This window comes from Rousettus aegyptiacus, unplaced genomic scaffold (genome assembly GCF_014176215.1).
Source record: "Rousettus aegyptiacus isolate mRouAeg1 unplaced genomic scaffold, mRouAeg1.p scaffold_m13_p_7, whole genome shotgun sequence".
Lineage (NCBI taxonomy): Eukaryota > Metazoa > Chordata > Mammalia > Chiroptera > Pteropodidae > Rousettus > Rousettus aegyptiacus.
The window spans coordinates 52,869,058-52,896,544 of NW_023416310.1; the positions used below are offsets into that span (position 1 = coordinate 52,869,058).

General features: G+C 37.1%; 1 protein-coding gene across 6 annotated transcripts in view; it reads left to right on the top strand.

Annotated features, from left to right (window-relative positions):
• The window catches only part of CTNNA2 (catenin alpha 2), a 967,153-nt gene that overhangs the window by 743,941 nt on the left and 195,725 nt on the right, over positions 1-27,487 (top strand). For all 6 annotated transcript variants that reach the window (XM_016123449.2, XM_016123443.2, XM_016123447.2 and 3 more), the window contains exon 9: positions 13,452-13,604. In XM_016123449.2, coding sequence (XP_015978935.1) covers positions 13,452-13,604 — 153 coding nt within the window. The remainder of the gene's footprint in view (positions 1-13,451; positions 13,605-27,487) is intronic.

Sequence of the window (27,487 nt, forward strand, 5' to 3'; positions counted from 1 at the left end):
ACTGCCTGTGACCTAAATCTGACCCTATGACTGATTATGTAAATAAAGTTGTTGTCTCAGCTTTTGTGCCACAGTGGCAGAGATGAGTAGTTGTGGCAGACCCCAAATGGCCACAAAGACTAAAATTTATACTACCTGGCCCTTTACAGGAAAAGCAGGCCGACTCATGCTCTAGAAATAAATTTGTGTGAGGTAAAGCAAATGTGTTGCTTTCTTTAGAGAGTCCAGATTCTCTAAAGAAACTACAGGACCTTACATCTGACTCCGTCTCCTGTCTTTCTCTTGAATAGTGATTGCCCCGGTCATTTTACTGAATTTCCACAAACTAGGAAATGTGGAGTAATCATTAGGTTTCTGTCTCAAATAAAGCCCCTCTAGGGAAAAATTCAGCAGCTGTTGGAAATGCAACGCTGTGCAATAGTTAAAGACAGGAAGTGAAGAAGTATAGCATATGGTGTCTGATGCTGGAGAGAGAAGTTACCTCAGAGGTACACAGTTATCCATAATTGGAGTAGAGTAGGGGAGCATGGTGAATGGTTTTCCATTTTAGAAAATGTGAGGGGCTCTTTAATGACCACAGATGGTCAGATGCTTCACAGGTTCATTTATGTGACATCTGTACCAGCCATTAAGTGCCATCATCCCTCTTTCCTTACTCAATAGCATCCTATACCCCTGTTTCCCATCCTGCTCAGGTGAACTGAAGTGTTACTCATGTAATACCTAGAGTGGGAACTGGTGAGCTTTGGCTGGAGCTCTCCCAGGGGCTTTTGTATTTACAGTGGGGACTATTCTGAGACCCCCCAGGACTTGTGTCGTAATGTGGGATGGCAGGAAATATGGGAGTATGGGGACAGATGACTCTACCTAGTACAAATTTTACCACACTGTGGCAGATGTATAGGATCGATCCTACCAGAAAGAAATACGGTTTTAAAGAGTTGTTCTCTGTATCTTGCTTCAAACTCTTTAACCATACTCCTTGTATCAGCTTCAGCTGTTAACCTGCCATCAAATCCATCCATTTAGTGATTGTTTCTTCCAGTTGCCAGTACAGTTGTTGGGGGAATCACATCTTTTCTTTGAGCAGCATTTCAAAAGCTTCCTATGGGTCCTTGCTGGGATGAACTTATCTGATGCAACTCCTTACTCTCTCACACTGGATTCAAGCATCTTGTGCCCATTCAGTGTCAGCTAATCAATAGCAGATATTAGACACTCCGAATGAAATATCCACGCATCAGATCTTGGTTCCCCTTTTGTGGTAAACAATGCTGGAGGAAGCTAAGACTAGGAGAGAGTGGTTTACTAGGTGTGGGAGTGAAGGATGGAAAAAAGATGACCTCTGTCCAATTGAGATTTGTGAACTTGAACAGCCAGCTTCATAAACACATAGACCTTAAGTAAAATGGAACTATTCTTAGAATTAGACATGACTATGGCATTTGCTATGTACAACCAGTGACCCTTCCTGTCCTCATCTATATATACAATAAAGAAAATGATGCTCAGCCTTTAAACCATATCTTTCGCCCCTACTGTGACATTGTGAGGAAGGTCAAATGAAATAATGTCTAGGAAAGTTCTCTGCAAGCTATAAAAATGAACATGCACAGGATTATTATTAAAGGTAATAAGTATCCAGAAACTGAGTAGACCTTCCAAATATGAAAAGAGCCAGTGCTCTTTTTAGTGTGGATTCAGGCATCTGAGCAAGGTAGTAATATGAGAAATGTCTTTTCCACTTTCACCCGTGCTACCTAAAATCACGTCCTTTTGAAATGCCTAATCTTCCAGGCTAATAAACTGTGTATGGACAAGCGTGTCTGTTCTTGTGGAAGGGTGAAGAAACCCTGAGAGAACTTTTAAGTTAGAAAAATCTTAAGTAATATGATGTGTAACAAATTTAGACTATTTTAGAGTGCTCCTTAGAGCAGCCTTCAACACATTTAACAAGAGTAACTCATGCTTGCCTCATTTATGGGACTAGTCAGGTATGTATGTGGTCAAGGTTATCACTGTAGCTTTCTTAGTAATTGTGAATTGAGATAGTAGAGAAGTTTTCAGCAGCAAGTGAGAGTAAATGGCTTGTCTTGTTTTTCCCCATATCCCTGACCAAACTTAGTGGTTGGTACACCAGGAGCTCCTCAATTGCTAGTAGTAGTAAATCAGAGAACACCACTCACTGAGTGTAATAAGTAGAGTAAAGTAAGGAAGAGAGAAAGCATACTTGTTTTCTTTGTGAATTTCTCACTACTCATAATAAGATACCTTCCTCTTTTTAACTAATTGCATTACTCTCTACCCCATTATATATACACACACGTGTGTGTGTGTGTGTGTACATGCATTTACTTTCATTTATTCTCTTTGTGATAACATTTAAATATTCTTAACAGTAGTGTGACATTTGTGTAGATTTTTCTTTATGGATCTTTTTTCCCCCTTAAGATCAGAAAAAAAAAAATTAATTGCACAACTGAAGAAAAATAATTAAAGAAACCTATTAGTTTCTCGAGAATGAACATCTAGAGGCAAGACTATACAATGGAGAAAGGATAGTCTCTTCAATAACTGGTGTTAGGAAAACTAGGTGACCACAGGCAAAAGAATAAAACTGGACTCCTATCTTACACCAAACACAAAGATGAGCTCAAAAGCCATGAAACTACTATAAGAAAACATAGAGGGTAAGCTCCTTGACATTGATTTTGGCAGTGAGTTTTTGGATTTGACACCAAAAGCAAAGATAAAAAAAAAGCAAAAACAAATAGTGGGACTACATAACTAAAAAGCTTCTGCAAAGCAAAGGAAACCAGCAACAGAATGAAAAAGCAACCTGTGAAATGGGAGATTATATTTGCAAATCATATATCTGATAAGAGGTTAATATCTAAAATATGAAGAACTCATACAACTTAATAGCACAAAAATAATCCCATTAAAAAATGGACAGAGTGCCCGAATAGTCATTTTTTTTCCAAAGAAGACACACAAATGGCCAACAGATATATGAAAAGGTGCTCAACACTTATCATCAGGTCAGTACAAATCAAAACCACAATGAAATAATTATCTCACACCTTTTAGAATGACCATCATCAATAAGGTAAGAGATAACAAATATTGGCAAGAATATGGAGAAGAAGGAACCCTTATGCACTGTTGGTGGAAATGTAACTAGGTGCAGTCACTATGGAAAACAATATGGAGGTTTCCCAAACAATTAAAAATAGAACTACCATATGATCCAGCAATCCTACTCTGGCTATATATCCAAAGGAAATGAAAACAGCATTCCCGTGTTTATTGCAGCGTTATTTACAATAGTAAAGATATAGAAACAACTTAAGTGTTTATCAGCAGATGAATGGATAAAAAATGATGTAATATACATACAATGAAATATGATTCAGCCATGAGAAAGAAGGAAGTCCTGCCATTTATGACAACATAGATGGACCTTGAGGGCATTATGCTATGTGAAATAAACCAGAGAAAGACAAATACTGCAGTCACTAATATGTGGACTCTTAGGGAAAAAAAAGTCAAACATATAGAAACAGAGTAGAAAAGTAGTTGCAAGGGACTGGGAAGTAGGAGAAATAGAGAAAGGTTGGTAAAAAGGTACAAACTTTTCAGCTGTAAGATGATTAAGGTCTGACGTAATGTGAAATATGGTGACTACAGCTGATAACAGTGTATCGTAAAATTAAAATTTACTAAGAGAGTAGGCTGAAGCAGTCTCACCAAAAACAAAACAAAAACAAACAAAAAACAAAAAATATGTGAGATGATGGATGTGTCAATTAACTAGATAGGAGAGAATCCATTTACAATGGGTATGTATGTATATCAAATTCACTGCAATGTACACTAAATATCTTACAATTTTGTCACTTATGTCTCAATAAAGCTGATTTTTTTTAAAAAAAAAAGAAGAAGAATGAACATCTATCCATTAAAAGAAATTGAAGAGATACCCTCTTTTCATTGGGTATATTAAAATTGGACATACAGCCTTCAGAGTCTCCTCCAAGTTTAACCCTCTACGATTCCAGTTGGCTAGAGAAAGCCATTTCTCTTTGTACTGTCTTTTTCAGGGAACTATTTCATATTCATCAACTGGTTGTGGATTTTTAGACTTCGTGCAAAATACTTTTGCAGCATCTATACGAAGTTGGCTCAACATACATCATACACTCATATCCCACCATATAGGCAGACACTTTTAGTCTTTTTTGAGATAGTTTATTTTTCTCCTTGAGTTTGCGAGTTAAACTCACTGTCATTTTCTCACTCTGTCCTCCCTTGAAATAAGGAGGTAAATTGTTAGAATAGATTGTGATCCATCAAGTATATTCCTTTTGGTTTGCTGAAGAAAATGCAGTTATTTACATTGATGAATGGCCTTAATTGGGTAAAATAGACTGGTAGTACTGAGCTAATACCTTTAAATGTTTTGTCTTACACAATTAATATTCCCTTGTCACGCATATGTTTAAACAGTTGGAAGAAAGCCTTGTGTTCTTGACTCCTGTCAGACTTAACGAATAATTTGTCAAGTCGTTCCTTTCTGCCCTGGTTGATTGATAGCTAAATTTTGGTCTTCGAGCTTATGTAAAAAGTGTAAACTACACCTTTCAGCTTGTAGGCAAGGGCATTTAAACTATTCTAATAGTCAATTTACAGAGGAATTACATTGCCTGTTTACCGGAGGGGGTCACAAAAATGTGCCCCTATTCATCATGGACACAAATCACAGGGCCCATGAGCTAATGAAGGTGGTATTTATGAGTCTCTGCACTTGCTGGATGATATAACAAGTTCAAGGTGTCCCTGGCACTGACTGGTGAGGACTCTGACTCCCACTTTTGGATGTGTCTGTGCTCATGGACCATATAATAGGTAGATATATTTAGGATGAATAGGGTTTCATCCTAAAACTCTTAAAAGTGAGAATGAAAACTAGAGGGCTAGGTTGTCACAGTACTATCCTTCATCTACAGCTTTCAAAGATCTCTCTGTAATAAGGCAGATCCCACTCACTCTGCTACCACCTAGCTGATATATTTTCACATATCATAATTACAGTTTCAAAGTATGGAAAGTAGATTCTAGTCATTTTTAAGAGGAGTCTCACCTCCCTGGGCTTGAGCCTTTTTTGAAAATCCCACAATTGACCATTTTAAAACACTTTGACCAATAAGCTATAAGATATTTACATAAAAGCAAGTATAACCCATCATATGTTTTTATAGTAGACATACCTTGAACCATGAGTCCTCCATTTTTCTTAACAGAACCTAAGCCCAAGTAAGTCATAGAGTCTCATAGTGAGTATCCAACCGGTTTCTTTCAACTCTTGGAGTAGGAATTCATTTAGGACTCACAGTCACTCCTGCCTCTAGTGAGACCACTGATTTTTCTCTTGTGTTATCTATCTGTCACTAGGTCTGTTTATACCTCCTCTCATGAGAGTTTTCTTCTTTTTTCTCTGTTATCTCAAGGGAAGCTTCCAGAATTCTCTGTGCACTTCACTTATCATCCAGGAAGCTGGATTGCATATGTTCCTGAAATTGTGTGCACCACCATTGTATATTCCATTGCTTTTTGTCAATAACATATACAGAATGTCACAATATAGATTTGAGAGGTTGTGTTATGTTGGTAATTTAGAGCAGCAACTCTAGGACCAGACAACCTGGATTCAAATTCTGTCACTGCCACATATTAGCTGTGTAAATATGGGCAAATGACCTAATTGTATTGCCAAAATGTCCTCATCTATAAAATCGAGAAAATAGTATTCATCTCTCTTGAGAGAAATCAATGAGTCATTCTAAGTGTTTAGAACAGTGCCTGACACAAAATAAGCATTAAATGAAGTTTATTAATATGAAATTATTTTCTGTTCTCTTCCTTACAACTTCTCTTTGTCCCACTGCTACAGTCAGCTTCTACGAACATTATCCACCTCACCAACCACTCTTTTGCCTCCTTGTACTGCATCCAGCAACTGTGGGCTCAATGTTCTGCTAGTATTTTTTTTCCAGAACCAGGGCAAGATGTTGTACCTGCAGGATTGAGGCCATGTGAATATACACAATGACCCCAGCACTCCCGTGGATGCTAAGACAATATTTCACTGCCTCTTCCCATGAGAGTAATTGTTCTTGCCTATCATGGAAGGAGAAGAGGACTCTGACGTGGTGCTGTGTGTGCTGAGGTAGAAAATGGAACCAGCAGAAGGAGCCAAGCACCTGCCACTGTTCTTCAGGATGAGCCTCAATCAACCCTTCCCTGTTCTAGTCCCCACAACTCATCTCTTCAGTAATTTTTTTTTAACTGAAGAATTTATTAAATCTAAAAAATAAGAAATTGCAGCTGTGATATTTTGAAGCATGACTCATGGCTGTATAATGGAACACATAGTGAGACTGCTGTCAATCCAATGCTTTTGGCCAAAGAACTGAATTGAAGTGACACCAAACTCGTCAACTGATTATCAGAAATTTATTTTCAAGATGGATGTTTCTCCTAAAACCTTGGTGATGGTGACTTAGTGACCATCTTAGTGACAAGACCAAGCAAGCCCTGTAGTGAATTGGGCCTTTTAAACCTCCGTGTGCATTGTGGTTGCCAACATGCACTGGCCCCAATGCCACCTGGGGGCATGTGCTACAGATTTAAATGGCAATGGACATTTATATGAGGGGAGGTGAAGAGTGGGGTCATGAATACAACAGATATGCTACAATTATCTAAGTTTGCCTCAGTGCTTCTTACTCTACCAGAAAGACATGTTTCTCATTTTTATCCTGACTATTTCAGCACTCTTAGAAGACTGTTGGTCTGGCTAAACTAAACCATCATGTTTGCTACTGGAGTCATGCACATAGGTGTTGCGAATGTTGACAGTGTCTTTTAAATTGATCCAGTAGAGCCTGAATTTGGGAGGAGTGGGACATGGAGAAAAGCCCGACACCTTACAGACATTTTTTTAAAGAAGTAATTGGCTCCATTAATGAAAGAAGCTGTTATCCCAATTAAAATGATTTTGCTTCATAGAAGAGAGTGCTATCAGGATAATGAATACAGCGACAAAAGAATTTTGCTTTGCTTATAAAGAAAACAAAATAAAGCAAAAACAGTGATTAAAAGTGCTCTTCCAAAGCTTCACAGATATCTCTCGTCTCCCCCCACACCACCCCCGGCCCAAACAATGAACTGCGCTGTCATCACCAGTGGACTAGGTGCCTCGATGACACCTTAGCTTATTAAAGTGGATTTGGATGGATGACTGCACTAACTAATTACCTTAATTGACCTTCAGCCTGGCCAAAATTTGTAAGACTTAATGAGGCTCAATCCTTGTCAGGCACCCTAGGCTGGATGGCTCCTGGCCCAGAAAATTTGTTGCTTTGATTTTTTGTTTTTAATAATAATTACATCCCAAAGTTTAAGGAAATATGGTAAAATATACAGTATTCATGAAGAGCCTGGAGCAGCCATATCTATGGAAAGATTTCGGGCTTCAAAATTTTGAGCCCATTTAAAATCACCCACTGCTCCAAATTTGGCCTTGGCCGGTAAATCTTACATCATCGCAATGAAGATGTTAATACTGTTATTCTTAACAGGATTTTTCTGAACATCTGCCTAAATGACAGACAGATGTTAAACAGTCAGACATTTGTTAAATATTATCGGCCCAGCCTGTATTTGGGTGTTAACTTTTATTTCTGAAAGTCAAGATGGCACTGGATTGCTCAGATACACAGAGCCAATTCTGCCTAAAAATTGGCATGCAAAAATACTTAAATTGCAGGGAAGATTCAGCGAAGAGAGAAAGCTTTCATCTTTCAGGAGAAATAGATTGATTAGCAGTAGCTCCCTGGAGCACAAAAGAATTTTAAAGTAGTATTTGAGCTCAGCATAAAAAATGCCGTGATTGATTGATCAGGTCTGGTGCAGACATGGAAAGGAGATATCACAGCATATTTGCTATTCCTGCTCTAGTCTATAGTTTCTGATCTTGTTCCTTGTAAGCAACTCTTCACCTTAATTATTTCCTATAAATGTACCTTTATTTCCCCACCTTCCACCCATGCTTGAGTACCTAAATTATTGTTCTCTCAGATCTATTCTTTATTAGCCATTTTTTTTTGTTTTTGAATCAGCATCTGAATTTCCTTTATGTTTGAAAAATTACTCATTCTGTGAATTTTGGTATAAGAAGCTAAAAGGGCCAGGCCACTTGTTTTCACAAAATACTTTCTCCCCAACACCTTTTTCCTTCACCCTTGCAATTAGGTGGTGACACATGATCCAGAATTTGGGTCTGCATTTCACCCAAATAATAATAATTAGGCACATTTGCCTAAGACTTTGAATCAAAAGCTAGTGACACAAAGACACAGGTATCCTAGTATTTCTAACTTCTGTACTTTCTTTGAACTAACAGGATAATTTTTCTGCTTAACCCTGACAGAATTAGTTTCTCATGCTTACAACCAAGAACTTGACTGATGCAATAGATCTTGTTGAGCAGTGCTCCTCGAACTATTGTGCAGAGGACTCACCTAGGCTTCTTATTAAGATGTAGATTCTGAATAAAATGCAGGTCTGGAATGGGGCCTATTGTTTGCATTTCTAATACACTCCAGGAAATGGCAGTGATGCTGGCCAGTGGTCCACCCTTGAAATAGGGATCTAGGGAAGGAAAGGCAACCTGAAAGCAGGTAGAGTTGGCAGAAAAAAAACAACTGAAAAAAAGATCTGTTACAACGTGTTCTAGTTAAGTTAAAAGCTCCAACATGGTAGAATTTCACACTTAATCATGTAGCAGTACTGGAACAGTGACAGGACACCGGGGAGCTCTTCTCCATTCATTCTGGGGAACAGGTTGATTGGAGCGAGGGGTCTGCCATCTCCCACTCTTGGCTTCGCAGGTCACCTTGGGCATCATATTCATGTTCCACTCAGAAATGGAAAAGAACAGTATGTGAGAAAAATTTTTGAACTTTTTATTATAAAATGAAATACAGATATAGAAATCCACACAGAAGAAATATATAATTTATTAAATTATCATTGCGCAAACACTCTTGTAATCAGCACCCAGGTAAAGAAAAAGAATTCTGCTACCTCTCCAGAAATGCCTGTCTGCCTCCTGCCTCCCTCCAAAAGTAACCACTATCTTGACCTTTAGAGTATTTATGTCCTTATTTTCCTTTGTGGTTTTATCACCTTAATTTGCTTCTTCAGATGATGTAGTGTAGTTTTGCCCACATTTTGAGATATGTTTTTAGTTTCAACCTATCACCTCCCCTTCTATCTCTTTTGTCTTGCTTAAAATGCATCTGTTGCAGAACCCAGAGTTTGTACTGTAAGTTTTCCACAGTTTTCATTTTGCTCATTAGATGTGTGTAGTGCAGTTCCAGATGTTATTCTATCCTCTATATTTCTGCAGATCACCAGAGAGATCCAGAGCCTCTACCAGCTTCAGGTTCGATTCCTTTGACAACACTGTAGTTGGGGATGTGCTATTTCATCAGAAGGCACATGTCTGGTTATCTCTTTTTGTGTGTAATGTTTTCAACCACTGATGTTTATTGCCTAGATTTTTTAATTCCTTAAAGGTTACACAATGGTGAAACTCTGTCATTTTGTTTTCATTTATTAAATGAGAAAGATTTATAAACAGATACTTTCCTCATTATAAAGAATTTCGGTTCACATAAGAAAGGCAAGATACGGTGTTGATTTTTTTCAAGATAAATTAATTGGTTCCTTGTTATCCTGCGAAGGTGACCAATTAATTTTTTTCTTTAGTTATTATAAACTCATGAATTTAAACATATTTGATGGGTTTCAATCCAATGGAACATTTTTTATCTTCTGTGAAATTTAAATTGTCTAGTCTGTGGCCCAAGGGAAGTCTCCTGAGTGATTTTTACATGGCATTAGCAGTCCTTGATAACTCTTTACCACTTGTTATAACAAGATAGTCCAGGCTTTTAAGAACCGAGAATCAGCCATTTCTCCAAGAAGCCCCGATTTGTTTTAGGAGAAAATTATGTTGCAAGATGTTGTTACTGAGCTAACCATTATTTTTAGGCTCTTTTAATGGAGAAAATGGGAAATCATACGTGTGTATATGCATGTTTATGTGTACATGTTTTCAATTTAAAATTTTATGTGTTCATATTAATATTTCTACTTTACATCTAGGATTATAGAGTTTTCCTTAACCTCTTCTATATTACATCTTCTATATTCCACACCAACATTCCTGTTAGCAAGGACAAAGAAGATAACAAACTCTCATAACGAATTATTTGTTTTATTCTAGTTTTAGTGTTAGAATAACAATATTCATATTACCAGTATAATTAAAATTGTATAAAATAGTTAAAATCTTTGTGTATCTTATTTCACCTCTCATCTCATTATTACATTGTTATACTATGTCTTCATTGCCAGAACATACAACCATTTCATATTATACTGTCTCCCATTTAGACATCATATGCTCTTAATTCTGTAAATAAGTATTTATCTAATACTCACCACCAATTCTCCTGTTGTTTTTCTGGTTATCTTGGTTGTTAAACTCCTTCTCTACCAGATTTCCCAAGAAAGATTCTTGGAAACAATATTTTCTGAGTTCTTGCATGTTGATCAAAATTTTGTCTGTGCCATATATCCTTGAAAGTCAGCTTGGCTGGTTATAGAATTCTTAGCTTACAGTATCTTTCCTTTAGTACCTTAAATAGAGTACTTCATTTTCTTCTGTCATAAAGCTTTGTTGTTGAACGGTCTGATGATCATCAAATTTTCTTTTCTTTTAAGACATTTGCTATATTTGTCTAAATGCACAAGGATTCCCATCCCTTCATTTTTCTTTTGACTTCAGTTATGGTTGACAGTATGGGTCAGTCTTCTTAGAGCATGATATGCTCTTTCAGAATGTAGTATGTGCATATACATGTGTATACATAAATACATATATAACATACTTATGTAACATGATATAATTATATAGTTATCTGTATCATTTTTTCAGGAAAATTTTCATGAGTTATGATTTTTAGTGTTTGTTATGTTTTATTCCTTTAATTTTCTTCTTCAGGGACTTTTGGTAACCACATATTGAATTTTCTTTGCCTATCTTCAGTATGTGTCACCTTTCCTCAAATCTTTTATTATCTTTTAAAAAATTATTTTGGGTTAAGTTTTTTTCTTCTTAAGGCATTTTCTGTTGAGTTTATCCATATTTAGTCTTCTTTTCAAATGATTTTTCTTTTATTCATAATTCTTTTTAAGGTTCATGACCTCATACCTTATTATTTTTTTCTAATTTATGTTATTCTTTCATACCTTATATCATTTTGTTAGTGTATTTTAATTTAAATAGTAAATTGCAGTTTTAATCAGTTTTACAGACATATCTTTCTGGCATGCTTTTATGTGCGTTTAGGGATTATACTATATTTCTTGTTCTCATTTTTCTTATAGTAACTTAATATGAGTTTTGAACTTAATAATTTTAAATTGTTGATTTTTGTGTAAAATCAGTCTTCCTGAGGTTTAGAACGAGGCTTGATGCAGGAAGCTATTCCAGCTTCATAGTGCTCCGACTTCTATTTTTGTAAGATGTTAAAAATATATGGTGGCTTGATTGGTGAGATAGACTGACTCAGCTCATGTCCCCCACTTTATCTGGACCTTTGCTTTTTTTTAATTGATGTTGTTCTGTCAAGTTCAATTTTGATTGTACTCCCAAAAGTTTTTTCCTTCACATGGGGTGCTGTCCTGGAAAAGAGCCATGACAGGTCAGTTTCAAGTGGTCACTGCATCATCCCTTTCAGACCTTCTTACTGTGGGCTCTACCATCTGTTACTTTATGATTGCAGGCAAGTTATTTAGCTTTTCTGAGTCCCATCTTCTTCATTTGAAAAACTGGAATAAGAATAGTCTTTATCTCATAGTGTTGATATGGAAATTACATGATATAATACATAAAGATCTTAGTTGAGCATTTGGCACATTGCGTATACCTGGACTATATGAAGTCACCAATAACCAACATTATTTCTGATCAGTAATTTAGTATACATTGCCAAATGAGTAGTTAACATTCCAGAGGTTTTATTATATTTTATGTGGTAAAATGTCAAACTGAATTCAGAGGTAAACCAAACTAAGTTATACACATACACGTGTATACCTTAGTGCAAAAAGGAACTGAAATTTGTTCAAAGTTCTTTTTCCAACCATAAAAAATATGTGTATATCACCCTATCAAAAGATTTGTCTGAATAGGTATATTTGTTTAGAAAACATATATATTTTTTTATCATCTTCTCTTCTGTTTTTTTTTTTTTTTTATGTATGAGTATTTTCTCCCAGTATAAATATGGGCAATATGAACAAAGCAGCATTCAGGTGAATTTTCAGGTACAGTTTCATTTCATTTTCATGCATCTGCCCTGCTTCTGATTTTAACAATGTGGGAATGATGTATAATTACACATTGTTAGAAATTTGAGTCTTTTATTCTTACTCACCTTGAAGAATAATTGTAAGTAATTCTTTCTGGAACACAACAACTGTATCATCACAGCATCTGGGCAGAAACATTTTTGAGATTGTCAGATGTTTCATATTTCTGTCTCCATCAAATACAAACAACGTACTTAGAAAGAACAGGAGACTGCGAAATGATAAAGTTCTCCGTGGAGTCAAGGTCCAACTCTTCATCTAAAATTCTCCCCAATTGCTAGTTATTATCTAGTTTCTCCTTTTTTTAAAAGAGCCTGAGTTCTTGAACTTTATCACAGTTTAAAACTTCTTAGAGACATTTGGGCCAATCAAGGATGAGAACACACCATTGATAGAAGAGGGTGTATAATATATTGAGCTACAGGCTGTAACTTTCAACTTAACATATATACAGTTAATTTAGAGCCATCCATCAGTTACCTCTATTTTCCTTTGATGTGATAAGTACTGGGAAAATTAAAAAGGAGAGGGCTGAGGGATGGGAGAAAAAGGTGAAGGGGATTAAGAAATACAAACTGCCAGTTATAAAATGAATCACAAGAATGCAATGTACAGCACAGGGAATATAGTCAATAATATTGTAGTAACTATGATAGGTACTAGACTTATTATGGTGATCACTTCATAAGGTATATAAATGTCTAATTACTATATTATACACCTGAAACTAATGTAATATTGTGTGTAAACCATAGTTTAAAAAATAACTTAAAAAAAAGGAGTTGAAACATTATTTTAATGGATAAAGAGAGTTGGGCATAGTTTAGAAAAACTCTTTATTCCCGGGCAATAGTTTAATCCATATTGTCAAGTGAGTAACAGGCTCTTACAAGGACGATTCTTCTATTCCTTAATTGTGTGTGTTTTTGTTTTTATTGTAGCTTCGGAAAGCTGTGATGGATCATATATCTGATTCTTTCTTGGAAACTAACGTCCCTTTGCTAGTTCTCATTGAGGCTGCAAAGAGTGGGAATGAAAAAGAAGTGAAGGAATATGCCCAGGTTTTCCGTGAACACGCCAACAAGCTGGTGGAGGTAAGTGAGGAGAGGCCTGAGGACTAGAACTGGTCCACAGATTTAATCTCTCCATATGGCTGTTGGAATTTCAATAGACAGCCTTCCTGTGGTTTCCCTGGAGATGTAAAGGCCTGGAGCCTTCCTTTCCTTTACCTTCTGATGACTCCATCCCTTGCAAAGAAAAGAGGTTATCAGTCATCTCTCCTCTCTATTCCACATGCTAAGTATGATCTGGAACATGCCTGTTAATTTTCTTGAATGATAGGTAGAGGTTGAAACAAAAGTAGAAAGGACACTCCAAAGTGCTGGATTTGAGGGAGTAGAAACTGCCAAATGGATATTAAACTGTTCCCTCTTCTTCTTTCTCTTCTCCACTTCACCCGCCTAACCTGGATTAACTATCCATGTTGTGAACTTGCGAACACAAAAGTTCACTTTCTCCAAAGAGATGTTTAGACTCTCGCTGAAGGGCCTTGGAGCAGTAGTAGGAGTTTAAGTTCAGGATCAGAAGTATATTTCATGTGTAGAGAAGTCTGCAGGAGTTGTTTTATAAATGCAAAATTATGTTGTGTAATATCAAAAAAAAATTTAAGGGAAACAAAATAAAGGGGAAATGATAACGATGCTGCCTAAATCTAGGAGCTAGAAACCAACAGCTTGGCTAAAGTTGCATTCAGTGATGTGTAGCTAAGTAGAAAATTGGAGATGTTAAACAGGAAATGTGTGTGCTAGAGAAAAAAGCACACATGAGAACAAGGATCCTGACAAATTTAGGAAATGGTTGTCAGAGCCAGATTAAAACTTTAGCAGACTCTGGGCACTTAAAAACAACAAGAATGATAGCAACAACAGACTTCTGATTATATTCACTTTAATTAAAAGTAAAAATAAAATTACTCGAAATGACAGACCACTTAAATGCAAGGTAAAAGTAAAATATTTTTCCTCCTTAGAATGGCACAATTAAATTCTAAATAGGTTCAAAACATATGAAACCCTCTCTGTTTTTCTTGGAGTGAACAGTAGGGCTGTGCTCTGATTTAATTGTTCCCCAATCACCTGCTTAGTTTGCTCTTCAGTTAGTCCATCCCTGCTGTTGCCTCTGGGGCTGAAGACATCCAGGCAGCAGGAAGTCCTGCATCTGCCCAAAGGGAGCCCCAGGTCTTCTGGGATGCAGGCTGAGCCATCACCTATGACCACAGTCAGCAAGTTGAGTGTGCAAAAGTCTAGTCCAAAGTAATGGAACCCACGAACTTCTTACCATAACCCTGATGTCTTCACGGGGCATCAGCTTTCAGTTAAAAATAGTGTGATAGTTATAATATCAATGCAGTCTTTCTGTCTCTGTCCCCACTTATGAGGCAAGCTTTCCATCACCCCTCACATTCCACACATATTTTCTGAGAGGTCACCTGGCTGTTGAGGAATCCAGAATCTTTCCAGGGTTAGTCCTTAGAAGCCCTGGCCACTTCCACATCTTCAGAAAGAGAAGGTGAAGAAGGACCACGGGTTGAGGGGTCAAGGGAAAGGAAGAGGAGGAAAGGAAATAATGCTGAATGAATGCCACAAAAGTTTAGTTATGTGAAATAATAGTATTAACATACAGATATAGCATCTCATTTACATAATTATGTTATTTATAGTATAATTGCAGAATTATACTTTAATTAATTGTGTGTTATAGGCATTGTGGATAAAGAGGCGTGAGTTTAAAGTTGTATGATAAACATCTCCTACTTTTAGTCCTGTCGATGTCTTTCTATAGTTCTATATTTAGCCTCATTCACAGATAGTACTTAAAGTTGACATCCCGTGTAACTGGGAGTCCAGGGCCAAGTGGCCCTCTTCTTTACTCATCATCCTCTCTCCTGTGATGGCCCCTGGACACATTCACCATTTTGCCTTATCTCGTGTGTAAGTTTCGCTGTAGTAGAATCCCAAAACTATGAATGATCCTTGATCCTCAAGTTGTGGCAGAAACAGTAGCCTTGGGTCCGTCAGAGCCCCACTTTCCCTGCTGTTTCAGCTCCCTCAGTTTTTCTTTTCATTAAAATGGAGGAAGTTGGATGTAGACTGCCTCACTTTGATTAGAGAGGAACTGGGCTCAAATAATTTCTGTAGCTTATGTGCCTCAAACAAATGGCTCCTTGCTGATGTGTACTTGTCAAAAAACTCAGAGCACTGGGCTGAGAGTCACTTTTTTTTTTAATTTTGAAAGTGTCTCAATGGACTTGGGTGCCTTTCTGGACCTAAATACCTGTGTTTGTACTATGAATAATATTTTAATATATTGATTTTATATCCATTGACCTTGATAAATTCACTTACTAATTCCAAAAGTTTGACTGTGTCCTTTTGAATGTTTTATGTACACAATTATGCTGTCTGTGAATTATGAAAGTTGTATTTCTTCTTTCCTAATCTATATCTTGTTTTTTCCTTACATTATTTCACCGCAGTATTATGGTAATAGGTATTTCTGTAACTTGTAGATCTCCGTGAGAAAATTTAAGTATTGTACCACTACTTATATTGTTTGTTCTAGATTCTCTGCAGATACTTCTATTAGATTATTTTAGTTCTTTTCTATTATTCCTTTGCTAAAATTTAAAAAGAAATTTTAATTAGAATAGAATTGTGTCAAATGCATTGTCTACACATTTTGAGACAATTGTGTGATTTTTGTGTCTTTTATTCTCCCTTTGAGGTATTGGTATCAAATTAATGCTTTCCCTCAAAATATGAGTAGGAAAATATCCCTTTTTTTCTCTTTTGGAAGTGAATGAATGTGTAAGGCTAGCATTATTTATTTGTTAAATATTTGGAGAAATTCACTGATCCAGCAATCTGAGCTTAAGTATATATTTGAGGAAAGGTTTAAAAATTACAGATTTAATTTTTTTTTTTTTTTTACTAAACATAAGACTAAAAATTCTATTTCTTTTTGGGTCAGTTTTGGGAAGTTGTACTCTAGGAATTCCTTATTTTCATTTAATTTTCTAATTTTTTGACAAAATTTTCGATCTCTTAGTTTTTTTAACATGTAAGAATCTGCATTACTTCCCCCACCCCCACCACCTGCATTCCTCATTTTGCTAATTGGTGTCTTTTCTTTTTCTTGATTAGTTTTGGAAGAGGTGTCAATTTAACAATCTTTTCTAAGACACAGCTTTCAGCTTGTAGACTTCCTATGTTGTCTACTTTATGCTCTTTATATTTCTTTTTTCTTCTTTCCTCTGGTATAACTTGCTGTTCTTTTTATAACTTCATGAAATGAATAATGACATCATTGATTTTTAGCCTTTCTTATTTTAGTGATATATGCACTTAAGGCTATAAATTTCTCCCTAAGCTATGCTTATGTCTGTTTATTTCCTACTGACCTAATTTTTAGCTCACTCATCCTGTCTCCATCTGTATACAGTATACTTGAAACATCTATTGAATTCATTTTTTAAAAAGAATTTCTAGTTGACTTTTTAAAAATTGATTACAGTTCTCTAATAAAAATCATTGTCAGGTCATCTCCTTTAAAAAATATGTTAATCAGAGTAATTTTTAAAAATCCAAGTCAAAGAACTCCGATATTTGGCTCAATTTTGTTCCTGTTTTGTGGTTGCCCCACAGAGGGCAGCCTTTCCCTACAGCCACTCCCCCCCCCACCCCAATTGGCTTGGATATTGAGACATGATATAACAACATCACCAAGAGGTTATGAAAAGTTTTACTACTCATATAATGGGACTTTCTGGGGAGAGCAGAGCAGGACCCAAGCCAATCCACAGTGGCTTCAGCAAAGAGAAGAACTGGTGGTTTGGATTTTTATCATAGAAGAGGGTGGGGCTCGAGTCAAGCTCTCCATGCTGGGACTGGAGTTTAAATGGTTCAAACTCTCCTACTGGTGCCAAAAATAAGGTGGGCATTTTAAAATTAGCTTGCCCAGTTGTGGAACAAGATGAAAAGAAGGAAGAGTGGAGCTTTCAAAGCTATCAACACTCATTCAAAATGGAATAAGACTGTTCATTATAATTCATCCCTCATGTTGGAGAGATGACCAGAAGAAGGTGCTGTGTTTCATTTAATTGATTTTGAACTTGTTTAAGTAAGCTATTATGGAGCACTATAAGGCTTTCAAAATGGAGACAGACTTTATTATGGCGTCTGTTTTTATTATTTTATTTTTATGTTAATTATTTTTTATCAGCCAGGTAATTTTTGATCAAGTGGCAAACATTTGTATGGATACATGCAGAGGTTATGTATCTTAGTCTATTTGGGCTGCTATAGCAAAATGCCACAGACTTGTGGCTTATAAACAATGAAAATTTGTTTCTCACAGTTCTGGAGGCTGGGAAGTCCAAAATCAGGGCTCAAGAATGGCTGTATTCTTGTGAAAGCCCTCTTCCTGGTTCACAGCTGACACCTTCTTCCTGTGTCCTCACACAGTGGAAGAGCTGAGGGATCTCTGTTGTGTCCCTTTAAAAAGAACATTCATCCCATTCATAAGGGCTCCACTTTTATGATGTCAGAACCTCCCAAAGCTCACTTCCTAGTATCATCATATCAGGCATTACAATTTCAAAATGTGAATTTGGGGCAGGGGCACAAATATTCAGACCATAACATCTGGAGAACATTTCCTCCCTCCAGAGAGAATTCACCCTGTCCTCTGAAGGGTGCAGAGAGGCAAACCATCTCAGTCCATCAATAACAAGTGATTTGAGGCTAGGTCTTAGTCTTTCTGAGATATTGTCTACCTTTCTTGTACCCTGGTTCTATGATAGAGTCTTCCATGGATACCACCAGAGGGCCAGATATGTTACTTAGTGTCCGATCTCATTTGTGGAACATTTATTCCAATTTTTCTTTGTCCAGCAACATAAGATGGCTGTAAACTTTGCATAAAACTTCTTTAATGCTTTCAATTTGCTTTTATTTATTTATTTATTTATTTACTATTGCTATGTGTAACTTAATAGATAAAGATCTTGGGAAAAAACTTGTAATAAAGAGTCAGGCTTTGAATCTACCTTCTCTACGGGACCTTTGTTCCAAAAGTGTTTGCTTCCTTGACTGTCTTGGACTCCATTCTTTGCTTCTCACAACCTTATGAGATTGCTGCAGACTCTGAAGAATTATCTTCCACTCAACAGCTAACTTTTATGTGACAGCTCAGTTTCCCTTTCAAAACAAAGGATGAGCAAGTCCCTGGGAGGAAAGTGAAATACAGCTAGGTGGGCTCCCTCAATGAGCATATCTTTTGGATCTAGTCTGAGTTTTTAGTTATTTGGCCACTGGACCATGCTTTCAAGGAAGTTATTTTTATTTTGCATTTCTAATTGTCCTCAGCAGGACAGTGAGACTTCTTAGCTACTATGTGGCTGGAAGTGGAAATTCCTGAGAGAACTGGGTAGCAACTTTGTGGGGATGTTTTTGGTTGTTGTTAGTATTTTTAGCCAAAGATATCTTTATTCAGTTGAAATAGTTAGCTTTCATGCCTCAAATGAATACACAAATCAGTAAATTCAGACTGAATTAAAATAATTATTTCCATGCTCTGTCCACTTCCTGTAATTCCTTTACTTAGAGCCTCCTCCTCCCTCTAAACACAATCCCACAACTTTCAGGGAATATTTGATCCCCCTTCGAGAACCTCTAGTAGATCTCTAAGTTGCCATCAATATAAATCATATAAGAATTAGATGTCAATGATTTTTGAATGCAGAGTGCACGAGTACATGAAATTATCCGTCATCCATGAATCGATGATATCTTTAGCCCGTCAACATTTCTTGGTTATTTAGTTTGTTATAGTGTATTTGGTTTTCCATCTATTTTATATATATATATATATATGGAAACTGGGGAAAACGTCACTCAGATATATATATATATCTGAGTGACGTTTTCCCCAGTTTGGTATTTGCTCTTCACAGACTGATGTAATGGAGTGAATGAAGGGTGTCAGAACCTATTACACAATTTGTGGTCCTCATAAAGTCCTCAACAAGGTTAGTTTTAGTGCAAATAAAATAGCGAGTTATGACTAGGGAGAAATAATTTGACTTTTTATAATTGTCTTAACAAGTGAAATTTTGAGGATATTTCCTCCACTGTGATGAAAACATTTAATAAAGACTAGGTAAACTTGCACCAGGGTTCATTGATTAAGAGAATTTAACAGGTCAACCATGGTGCTTTGTGATCTGTAATATTGGCCACTGTAGGAAATATCACCCGTAAAAAATATATATATTTTTTAATTTAGCAAAGTCCCTCATCTGCAGAATCCAGCGACTCATCCCCTCTGAGGGTCAGCAAAGGGCTTCAGGGTGGTACCCACTCTGAGAGTGTGCTTAGCTGATCAGAGGACACCTGTAGTACCACATTTCCAAGTCTTTTGGAGAAATGGAATGCAAATTATGGCAGCTAAGTACCAAAGTAATATGGTCTGAGAGGGTGGGGTGAAGTGGATGTAAATTGTGGCAAAATATGCATTGCAGCAAAGAAAATAAATGCTAATCTGGAAAATGAAATGCAAAACCAATAGGGCTGTTTTCAGAGGCTCCAGAGGCATTTTATTCATTCCATTGCTTTGCTATGCAGTCAGTCTGCTTGCTCTTCTTTCTTCTCCTCCATCTCCACTGAAAACACCCTAGAGCGAGCTACATACTCTTGTCCGGGGAACTACAGTGTCCTCCTCACAGGCTTCTCATCTCCTGGTCCTCCTTCAGTCCCTTCTGTACAGAGCAGCCAGAGTGAGCTTCTGAAAATGCAAATCAGATCATGCAATTTCTCTGACTGAGACCATTCAGGGACTTCTCCTTATTCTCAGGTTAAGGACTCAGGTTTTAAGAAAGCCTGGTCCCCTCTTCATTCTCTAGGCTCACCTGCCTGTCCTCTCCCACTTCCTACAGTGCATCAGCCACACAGGTCTTCTTTCTTTTGTTGAATGTGCTATGCTCCCTCCAACCTAGGCCTATGCTAACGTTGTGCCTTTCGTGATAGCCTCCCCACTCTACCCCTTCCTCATTTCTAATCGTTGTTCAGCTTTTAGCTCAAATATCATGTCCCCATGTGGGATCAGTTCCCTGTGTTTTCACTCTCGTGAACCCGATTTACTTTCGATTTGTTCACATCCAACTCTATGACTATATGCTATTTCTTCTTCTAGATTAGCAATTCCTTTAAGAAAGAGACCATGTCTAACTGATTCTTGACTACATCCCAACATGTAGCCGAGAGTCTAGCATACAATAGGTTTTCAGTAAATAAATGTGGCCTAAAAAAATGAATAAAATAATAAATGCAGCCAGAGATATCACCAATTTTTTGACTCCTGAGGTAATATGTTTTAATAGCAAGGCTGTAGGACCATAAACAGGTGCCTCAGGATCAGTAAAGAGGCATTGTGCTTATTTAATTCCCTAATTTACTGTCAAGGAGGGATTTCAAATCTGAGAAAAATTAATGTGAACTCCCGTTTCTCATGAGAAGAGAGGCTTTGCTGTGTGGAGATTCCTGAGAAGCTGAACTAACTCTGTCAGGATGCTTCTGAAGCATTGCTCCGAAATCCGTTGGCATTTCTTCCTGCCCTCTGCCTCATAAGCATGCCATTGTCCTTCTCCTTGGCTTCAGAGGATCTGAAAGAGGGAGCTGGTCCTATCTGACATAACCGAGGCCATAACAGTGATGAATTAGACACTGGAATCTCGACTCTGCTTCATCCTTTTGACTTAGTTACTCCTGATAGCAGTACCATGCAGAATAAGAAGCTGTATCCGTTAGATAATATAGGGCTCAAAAGTAAGGGGCAAACCCCAATATTCAGGATCACTAATGTGATCATTAGTAAAGCACTGACTGCCTTGCATTCAGCCTTGAGTAATTGCTTTTCTCAATTAATCCCTCCACTTGCACAGAAGATTCATTGAGCGGCAAATATTTACTGAGTGTCTACCATGTGATGACAGTTGCTGGGAATCTAACCATGAAAATATCAGATGAACTTTCTGCCTCTCCTGGGACATACATTTTGTTCGGAAAGATTGAGAAAGTGAGATAACTGTATAACATGTAAATTGGAACTTTGTGTGTAGAGCAAAATAAAGCAGAGTGGGGGACAGAGAAGGATGAAGGAAGGGACATGTGGTCAGAAAAGCCTTGTCTCCTAAGGTGATTGTTAAGCGGGGACTTGAAGGAAGTGGAAGAACATTCCAGACTAGGAAGAAAAGGGCAAAGACCCCCAAGGCTTGTGTGCTTGGCATGTTTGATAAAGAACAAAGAACGGTGTGACTGCAGCTAAAAGAGAGGAAAATTTTCAGAGATGAGGTTGAGGGCTGGGTGTGAAGATTTTTATATTTCACTTAGATATTTGAATCCATTGAAAGCTTTGAATAAAGACATGGCATGATCTGCCTTCCATTTTGAAAGAATCACTGTGCTACTGTGTGGAAAATGTATAGTAGAGTAATAAAAGTAGAATAGATAAAAGGTTAGTTCAGTCATCCAGCAAGGGATTAGTACTATAGGCCAGGGAGGTGAGAAGAAGTGGTTGGGTTTTTGTTATATTCCCAAGGTTGAACTGGTATGTTGGATGTTAGGATATGAGGCAGAGAGGAATCTGGGATGACTCCAAGTTTTGACATGCTGTGGTCGTGAAATCACTTGGAACACTTAAAAAACATAGCCTCCACTCTCAGACTGTTTCTTGATTGGCTCTGTCTCTAGCTATTTGATAAGTGCTATTCTGAAAACCCTACGCAAATGTCTTGCATTTAAAAAACCATAATAGGGCTTTGTAAACTTTGGGGTCTCAATTTGAACCCTGAACCAAAAAGAAAATCAAGAACAGCTGCATTAAAAACTATATTGATGGAACAAGATCTCCATGGTTTTTTTGAAGTACAAACTGAACTTTCTCATCTTTTTCTCAATGCTGCCATCCCCAATTCAGTTAATATATTTGAACTAGAACTGAATTATTGGAATTTATCAATTAATTGAGCCATAAGAAATCTGTAAATCATAATATTTTGTGAAGAGCTACTTTGTCCCAGCTCAAGTACGTGACAAATTTACAGTAAATTCCTTCTGTTATTTCAGGAGCGTATATACCAATACCATACCTCACTCCTTCCAAAATATCCTAATTCCTAAACTTCACCATATTTTATATTTTTTCCTGTAGCCTACAGTAAAGCATTACAAAAAAGTTCAAGAGTTCACCTTAAGCTCTTAATAATTACTTAATATTGGGCTAAGGTTTTTTATAAGCTTTTTTTACCTTTTTAAATGATTTTGACAACCTAATGAAGTTACCACTATTTATAACTCTAGTTTACAGATGAGATGACTGAAATTTCAAGAAGTTTAATAACTTGTCCAATGTCACGCATTGGAAAGAGGCAGAAACCCAAGTGTCCTGACTCCAGAGACCATACTGTACACCCTGCCCACAGGCTCTCGTCCAAGGTGTACATGGAGACTGGTGTCTGATCCTTCATGGAAGCATTTGGTATAGTGCCTGGCCCCAAAGTAATTGCTTGAAAATGTTGGCTGCTCTGTTGCTGCTACTGACAGGTGTTAATTTCCATATTTCTCAAATCGCATTTCAGAGAATAGGCATACTTTTTTTTGCACACACCCTTGGGAGTACCGTGCAGCTCTCCAAAGTAATTATTGTAATGGCGATTCGAGTTGCTCTTTGGTACTGGTATTGGGCATAAGCTAAGCTCACTTGGTAGCTTCATAAATCTTCATCAGCAACAACCAGAATGGTTCATATCTGTTCAAATTACTAAATGCCACGAACTTTCAAGGTTGCTTGCAAATAGTGAATTCTAAGGATATTAAATATTTTCATGTCAAAGGTCTTTGAAGCGCTTGAGTTGACTATGCACAAAATTTAAATACTTCAATCTTTAAGTTACATTTTAGTCATTACAACATAGTCAAAATGCAAAGTGCAGGGCTACATTATGAAATCAATTCTCTTTAGATGTAAGAGGGATTGACTATTATTAATTTCCGTGAAAACGTGGTTTGCTGACATCTAGATAAAAACTTACCACACTGTGACCAACCCCCAACATTCACCTCACAGGTGAACTAAGTATACTTATGAAGTAATATTTAGAAAAGAGGACAATTAACTATCTTTTTCTTACCTAAGGAGAAGAGGAAAGACATCCACCCTTAGCTTGTTTTCTGTGCTAGATAGTGTAGTGATTTTCACATATTATCTCAAGCACAAGTAAGTGCTTTAATCATCAATATCATAGTTTTGCAAATTAGGAAATTGAGGTCCAAGGAGACTAAAAGCAGCCTGACCGAAGTCAGTAGCTGGTGGGCGAGTGACAGAGTCAGAATTTAGAAGCTTTCGGGTCCGTGTTCTTCATGCTGTCCATTATGCTGCCTCCTCCCTTCCCCCTGCCTCCTCTTCCTCCTCTCTTTCTCCTCTCTTTCTGTATGTGTATGTGTATTGATATATAAATATATACAGTTATATATATATATACACACACACACAGTTATATATATTATCTTTATCCATTTCTTATCAATTTACCCAAAATAAAGCCATAACCAGTAGTATATTACTATATTTTTAATCTGCTCTCCAAAGTTGAGAAAGACTGGTATTATGTATTAAGAATTTTCTGAGGAAGTTGGAGTCTGGGCTATAATTGTGGTATTGCCAGATCAGACGTTAGAGGGTCACATTCAGTGTGGCTACTGCGAACAGAAAATATTTGGTCTTTCTTTGTATAGTAGACCCCCTTGTTCAGGGTTGGGAATATGTTCCAAGGATCCCCACCAGTGGATGCCTGAATCTGTGGATAGTACCAAACCCTATATATACTACGTTTTTTCCTATATGTACATAACTCTGATAAAGTTCAATGTATAAATTAGGAACGGTAAGAGATTAACAATAGTTAATAATAGAACAGTTATAACAATATATTATAATAAAATTTATGCGAATGTGGCCTTTCTCTTTCTCTTTCTCTCAAAATATCTTATTGTACTGTGCTCACCCTTCCTCTTGTGATGATGTGAGATGATCCAGTGCCCACGTGATGAGACGAAGTGAGGCGAGTGACGTAAGCATTATGACATAGGCTATAACAGGGTAGTTGAAGGACTTTTTGTGAAACCTTTAGGAAGAACATTGTAATTGGAAGTTGTTTCTTTTTAACTCATCAAAGTGTTGCTACAGAGGATGTAATCTGCCAGTGATCCTACTGGTAAGTTTAATGCTGTATTCTATCTGAAGATTTTATTCCATGATTTTCATAAAATAAGGGTTACTCAGACACAAGCACTATGATATCATAATAGTTAATCTGATAACCCTACTAAGTGACTAAGGGCTTGGGAGCATCTACAGTGTGGAGAGGCCGCACGAAGGGATGGTTATGTTGGGGGGGGGGGTGAGATTTCAACATGATATTCAGAACTGTGTGTAATTTAAACGTGAAATATTTGTTTCTAGAATTTTTGATTTATTATTTTGGGCCAGTCGATTATTTAGGCCACGGATTATTGAAACCGTGGAAACTGCCAATAAGTGGGGACTACTGTACTCAATATTAGTTTTACTCTTTCATCCCCTATGTGGAGGTGACTGTTCTCTGTGTATATGTGTCTGTTTTCTCCTGTAGTTTTGTTTTCTGCAACTGTTAAAAGGTATGTATTTTTTAGTTCAGCTAACTCGATACTTTACTGTGTAGTAAAACCTTACATTATTAAGGTCAGATCCATTCAACGCACAAATGAAAAATCAAGTCCCATTAAAAACGCTGTGGTTTGTCTAAGAGCAAGAAGTTTTTCATTGCCCAGGAAAAAGACTCATCAATGCTCATTTGTTCAGTCTTTGTTACCTGTAAGGGCTTTGTATATTACAAAGCCCCCTAGGCTTTGTAATAATTTGAGAGGGATGGTATATGGGGACATTGCTCTTTTGAAATAAAAACAAGTTTTCAAATTACCTTGACCCCATGGGCTTTAGAAGGGGATAGAGTCAACTTCACAGAGCCTTGTGGCCCGCCTGAAGCCAGTGAATGTGTGCTTTCAACCTTTACCTTAAAAAAACAACATTGTGTCCTTTGGACCTGACCACTGGGATTTTTTCGACAGTGTCGTGATCTACTACTCTATCTGTGAGAATGAACAAATCATTCTAGATCTTCTGACCCTTAGCTTTTGCATCTGGCACATCATTTAGGTCCTGTCTATCTCTGACGTTTTCTATTTTAAGGATCTTGACTAATGCCAGATTCTAGGAAAAGGGAAGACCCCAAATATTGTCTTATTCTGGAGTGTATTTGTGGTTGAAGGGGAATTAGGAGACTAGAAGAAGAACATGTCACTCTGACAGTTTTCTGGTGCCCTAATGTCTCAAGTGAGCACTGAACTGAAGCTGGGAGTATAGTTGGTGAGTAAGCTATTCTAGACCCCAAAGTGACCCAAATATGGATTATATACTATGTATTTTACTGCTGTGGCTTTAGCCCATGACTGACCCAATGACCCAAAGACAAGCTTGAATGACTCTTAATCACATTGACAATTATATATGTGGGAACCAAAGAGACAATAGAGGTCAATGCCTATCACAGAGAAAAATCTACATATTAGCTAAATTATCCACTGAGATTGTTTATTTGACTTAAGAGCTTCCTCCCCGCCCCCCCCCCCCCCGTAGGCTAATTAGTACCTGCTAGTAAAAGTGAATAGCTGTGATTGGCTATAGTGCTAAGGGGTGACAGATGATGTGGCATTGTTTAGCACACTCTGCTCCAATCTCCAAAAAGTATTTTCTTCCCCTCAGATCCCCGCTATTATGTGTGAGTGTGTATATTAGACATGTACATAGTCTTTGATCTAAAGAACAAGTATTTTCTCAATAACATGTAAATTACCACTATGAGTATTTTTAGTAAAATTTGATGTTTTAATTGACCTCTCATTTAAAAATCTATGTAAAAACTCTTTGTAATACAAATGCACCTTCAAAAAAGTTCCCCACTCCTATTTCCAAACAGATTGCTGCCCTCAGCTGCTCCTCCTGCTTAGAAATTCTGGAGCTGTCACCAAGTGAGTTTCACACATCTAAGGTGCCTGGGAATTAAGTCAATATTTTCACATAATGACAGTTGCCACCAAAATATAGTTACTTACTTAGACTGATAACTTGTTATTTTTATACAGAAACAATAGGAACCCATGATTTATCTTTCCTAAATGTTTTCTTGGAACACCGAAGACACAAACACAAACATTTTTCCAAATCCCTAAAATTGTCCAAGTGAATGATTCCTTTATTATGTGTATGTGAAAAGACCAAGGCCTCAAACCCACCGAATTCCCTCACTCACATAGTTTAATTTTTTTTTATTTTAAATCTTTTAAAAGGTTGGTTTGTAACTTAATTTTAAAACACAAGATGTTCTGATGATGAAACATGGAATGTGTCGGCAAAAATGCCTTTCAGGCTGCCTGTGTGAGGAATGGTACTGTAGATTTTCTTCAAAATGTCGTGATAGTTTCTTCACAGAGGCTGAAGACATGGATGTTGTTAAAGGCAGTGGAGAGGCAAAGTTTCCTATGGATCACTAGTTTTGCAAAGTAAAAATAGGTGGTGATTTGACCTATCCCAATGCAATACTCAGCTAAAGAGACTGTTTTGCTCCCCTTAATCAAGAATCTCAAAAAGTCAAGTCTTTTCAAGTAGATGCTTTCAAGTATCTCTGTTTCATAGAGCTTTAAAAGAAATAATTTGCAATTTACATTTAAATTGATACACTTTTCATGTGCCCGTTCTGTAAACATGAACCCAGGCAGTTGTCTTCCTCTTCAGAGGACCTCTAACACCTTAGCCTCACATCCATCTG